This window comes from Bactrocera oleae, chromosome 2 (genome assembly GCF_042242935.1).
Source record: "Bactrocera oleae isolate idBacOlea1 chromosome 2, idBacOlea1, whole genome shotgun sequence".
Taxonomy (NCBI): Eukaryota; Metazoa; Arthropoda; class Insecta; order Diptera; family Tephritidae; genus Bactrocera; species Bactrocera oleae.
Genome location: NC_091536.1, coordinates 69,294,920 through 69,300,096, shown reverse-complemented (window position 1 = coordinate 69,300,096; position 5,177 = coordinate 69,294,920). Strand labels below are relative to the sequence as shown.

The 5,177-nt window shown below is 39.0% G+C and overlaps 1 protein-coding gene across 1 annotated transcript; it reads right to left on the bottom strand.

The window, feature by feature from the left end:
• Positions 1–447: 447 nt before the first annotated feature.
• On the bottom strand, positions 448–4,264 carry LOC106616237 (filaggrin-2). The gene is made up of 2 exons (XM_014232803.3): positions 3,972–4,264; positions 448–2,334 (listed from the first exon to the last, which is right to left on the bottom strand). The coding sequence occupies exons 1-2, from the start codon at positions 3,993–3,995 to the stop codon at positions 751–753; spliced, it is 1,608 nt and encodes a 535-aa protein (XP_014088278.2). The 5' UTR covers positions 3,996–4,264; the 3' UTR covers positions 448–750.
• Positions 4,265–5,177: the final 913 nt, after the last annotated feature.

The following is a 5,177-nucleotide window of genomic DNA, read 5'->3' as shown; positions in this document are numbered from 1 at the left end:
CTTCTTCGATATTTATCCTTTTATTGAGACTGACTGTACTAACAAGTTCATCAGCGTTACAGTTTCCTGCAATGTCGCTGTGGCCAGGCACCAAAACCGGTCTAATCATAAAATAACTCGATGCTAGAGTTAAGGAGTCTAGACATTCTTTTATTAGTTTTGAGCGCTTAGCCAGCGAACTCAAGATTAATATCGCTGCCCTACTATAGGAGTGGAAGGTCACCACTCTGAAAGAGGCTTCGCTCCGGAGCAGTCTGCTGCTAACTTTGTGGCAGCCGCTTGAAAGACACTGCAGTAGTCAGAAAGTCTGAAACTAGAGCTGATGGAAAGTTCCCGACAGTGTACTCCGCCACTTGATCTCAATACACTTCCAAACGAATTTTGAAACGCTCGGTTTAACTGGTTGCAATTAACACTTTTATTCGATTAGCATATTAAGTATAACAAATTATAAAAATAAAAAGTTTACAAACCAAGTAAATTTTGAGTTATTTGTTGCAATGTGAAATATAAATATGTAAATAATTATCGTGAGTAATGCTCGTTTAATAAATATAGTTCTTTTCGTTCGAAAAATGTTAAAGACTTATATCAAATAGCCATGTATGTGTGTATACTTAAGTTAAACATGTTGAATAACAGTCTTGTCGATTAATGTATAATATTTAATATATACTTATTTAAGAATGTGGTTATTGTGCATACTCACAAATAAGTACGAGTACTAATTAAATGCGAACGAAGGTATTCTCACCACATGCCACCCTTTACCTTGTGCAAAATGGTTTTGAAAACGGGCACCTTGACAGGGAATGGATGCGGTACCCTTACTGGTACATATTTATATACTGTAAATGGTACACGCTTCTCCACGGGCACTGGCACAGGCTTTTCGACCGGATATGGAACCACGCGCTCCACAGGGACTCTCAACTCTTTCTCAACGGGCACTGCTACATGTTTAGTGACGGGTACGTGTATGGGTACTGGTTTGCTGACGGGTACGATAACCGCATGCGAGATTGGTATTTGAACGGGTTCACGCACGGGGACATGTACTTTTTTCACCACCTTATAGGGAATGTAGTTGATGACATGGGGCTGCGATGCACCATCATCATGTTGTTCGGGTAGATAATTAGTGGAGTCATCGTAAGAGGGACCCTTGCCGCCCGCCTCATCATCTTCGACCTCCACGTCCCCGCTATCACCGCCGCTATGATGCTGTCCAAATGAGATATCCGCGTCCGTTGCAGTTGCAGATGAAGTTGCCGAGTCCGCGCCCGCGTGCATGGAAGCGTAACTGTCGAGCGGCATGAAGTACTGCATTGCCGATGGTATTGGCGCTTGTTGTTGCTGATGTGCGAATGTGGCAGAGGTGGAAAGTTCATCGTAACCGCCGGAATTTTGCCCGTAACGATGCAGAAAATTGCCATCGGAGATTTTATCGTTTGGCTGATGCAACTGTTGACTTTGTTGGTATGTAGGTGTGCCCGCGTATGCTGTGGTGCCTGCTGCCGATGATGAGTATTTGCCAGCGAAGGCCGAAGGCAGGAAGCCATTGTGCGTACCAGCTGAGTGTAAATTGTAAAGCGCTGTACTAAGCGCATCTTTGCCACTAGAATGGCCCGAATTAAAACTGCTACTGCTCCAACCGTTGCTACCGCTGCCGCCGTGTTGACTGTTTTCCTCAACAGCGTGTCCTGCTGCGCCGGATGCACCCAATGTGGCGGCGCCATAATTATTTTCTTGCTGTTCTTCATAAATTGGTATGTGTTGTTTTGCCACAACGGTGGTTGTAGTTGCACCACCCGCCGCGCCCGATCCTCCATGTCCCGATGTGCTCCAGCTACCGCCGAAACCGCTACTAATGTGCCGCAAACCCGAAAGATTTGTGAGACCATTAAGCTTTGCTGCCCCAAAGTTGTAACTACTGCTGCCACCGACATTATGTGCACCAACACCGCCCGCACCACTGCTACCTCCGCTAAATCCATTGTAACTTCGACGTTGTGTTTTTCTATCTTTATCTAGCGCTGCCGTCTCGGCGCCTGTGAGCGCAGCAATGCCGTTATGATTGCTGTCGCTGCTGCTATTTCGTTTGTAATGAATGTCGTAATGTTGCTGCTGTGTGGGTTGCTGTTGTTGTTGTTGTTGCTGCTGATGTCCCACATGATTTGCATAGACATGGGCCATGTTTTTCTGGGCATGGCCAGTGTGCATTTCCGGTGTACGCCCGTGCCCTCCGGCCTTTGATGAAGTCGATGTGGCTGTAGAGCTGCAGACAATTGACAGTAATGTTGCTGTTGCTACAGCAAGTAGCAGTTGCCGCAGCTGTTGTTGAGCCAAAAGTTAGTGTTGCAAGTTGAGCGAAAATGTATGTAGAACGTAGAAATTTGAAAGAAAAATATAAGTGAATTTAAAATTGTATGAATAAAGTGAGGTAGGACATTCTGGATGTAAAATACCCTTGCTGAATGAATGATAAAGTTCCTCATTTTTGGAATCTCGACTTTTGAGTTATTATATATACAATATATCGTAGGTATTTCTTGCCATATTAGGGGTTGATTGTACCGGTTAAAATCATATTTTATTTATAACATAAAATTGACTATGTAGATTTACGGAAGAAATTGTCTTTTTTCGAATTGTTAGACTGTTATTAGAAAACGATAAAATTCCTAATAACTATTTGAATGATTGAAGATAATTGTGTTAATGTTTGCCGTCTCTCTCTCTTTCATTTCAAAGTTTTCTGTTTGATTTTGTTTAAATTACCGAAACACTCTGGTTGCGGAATAAATTAGCATTTTTCCAGAAAATATTCATCTTCTGGAAAAGTTCACAAATTAATATTCATATAGACCATCGGAGGTTGTTTCGAAGAACATTTCTCTAAAAATTAATTCCTGTTTTGGTTTTTTTTTTTTTTGTAATAAAGTGTGTCTCCTAATAATAGTTCTGATGATCTGACTTTTTTTCATCATATTACAAAAAATTGGTTTAACCACCACAAAAAGGCGCTGCAGGAATGCTTTTGAGTTTTGCGTGCAATATTTTTAAGAGCTCACACTCTTTTAAAGGTGAAAGATAGAAAGCTTGCCGAAAGAAAATTTTGAAAGTCGCATAAAAAATATGCAGGGTTTTGAATTAAAATCCCACAACCAAGACAAAATCTAAAGGATTGAAAAGGATCTCTCTTATTGACGAAAAATCTCTAATGAATGGAAAGTTTCGAAATAAGATCTAATATGTGAATATGTTCATCCAAGCGGTTTCGAACTTATACAGCACTACATGTTGGTAAAACTTGCGACCTGCATACAAGCAGGATATTAAGTGAACTTTTCAGCCAATTAATACTATACCAAATAGCTATATACGCTAAGAGTACTATAATTGATTGTTTTCTGGTGGGAAAGCAATGTTATCAGTGGATTTATAGAGCGCCCAGATTTAGAAAAATAGTACCATTAGACCAGATTTAACGTGAGTTGGGTTCTCAGAACCAATTTTTTCTAAAACGATGTAGTTTAAATAATTCTCGTGGAATTTCTAGAATTGTTAATATTTTATTTAAATGGTTGAGTTAGCAGAGAAGCACATTATTTTTAAAATTGATTTCAAAGTGCATTCTTGATTTTCGGAATATAAATATTATTATAAAACCCTATTTTTTATTACTTTTGATATATTAACTTCGACACTCACTTTAATACAAACTGATAGGTAATTCTACTCAGGAGGAGTTTCCGATCTGTTGGAAAATTCTTTGCTAACTCACTTTTCTGCACCTTTATATACTTTATATATTTCTCAAAAACAATTTTCGATATATTTCTAATGTATGTTCCGAATAAGTTTTTTGTAAGTCTTTCGCAACTCCTTAACAGTTACACTTGCGTATCACTTAATTGCACCATCACTTTGCACTACATTCAAATGCAGCACAGTCCCGTTAAACTCACCAAGCTTCCAACGGTGTTTGTCATATTCAATTCCTTTTTGTATGTTGGTAACGGTAAATTCCTTTATACTAATTCTTATGTTTGGTGAGCGCCTAAAGGGATTGCTGTTCCTTGATATCTCTGTATATTTCCTCTTGCTGCAAAAACGACCTTGATGCCGATTGTGTAACAAAGCGAATGTGCTTAAACCCGAAACTGCATTTGATTTTATATGATTTCCACTTGTGCCAACGCCGAGAGGCCATGAATGAAACGAATGCATAGACGACGGACCAGAGCTGCAGTTAATGTGCACTTGGCTTATCTATAGCCAGTCCACCGACGGATGTACGATTCGCTAAATTATTACACAATTTCGTTTATTTCTCCAATTTTTATTTTCATCAATAAAGAAAAGAAAATACAAGCAAACTGGCTGGCATAGAAAGGCAATCAGGTGAACTAGCCAATGCGCTAATGGTATTACGAAAATGAGGCCAAATTTAGTATCGAAGGGAAAGGTGCACTGGTGGTGGTGGTGATTATGATGATGGTGATTGTGTTGGTATTGGTGGTGAGTGCAGGAAATAGTCTTAAGATAACATAGTGAGAATAAGCAGTTGTACTTGAATATGCGAAAGTATTTGAAGTTGTTGCCTTTGTTGCGCGCGTAAGTAAACTTACTTAGTACGAGTATTTACATACACACTTCGAAAGGAAAATTAAAAGCGAAAGGTAGCAGTTTTGGGCGCAGTGGCGGCCAGGGGGAGAAGCTTTCGTGTAATTTGTGAAATTTATGAAATATTTGAGTGTGCTCTGGAATGGTGTGTTTGTTTATTGTGTGTAGCAATAATAATAATATAATTAAGCTAGAACTCGAGGGTCGTACAAGAGTTAAGTGACTGTAAAAATAATGCAATATTTTTATCACAAGCTTTTCTGTCAATATATTTTTTGATGACATTTAAGCAACGAGCTCATTTGCTGAAGGTCATAGAGGTTTTTTTTATTTCTAAAGTTTTCTTATTTTGGTAGTTTAGTTTCACACCTATTTATAGCTGCTCTAGTTAGGTTTCAATCCCTCGATATATCTCAACAATGATTGTTGAATTTTTTGTGGGAATAACATTTTAGTATTGGCCCAGTGTGCTTTTCACTAACGAAGTGATGACAAGATTTATATCTAAATTACATACTTGTATATGGTCGAGTTTGCTTTTCATTAAC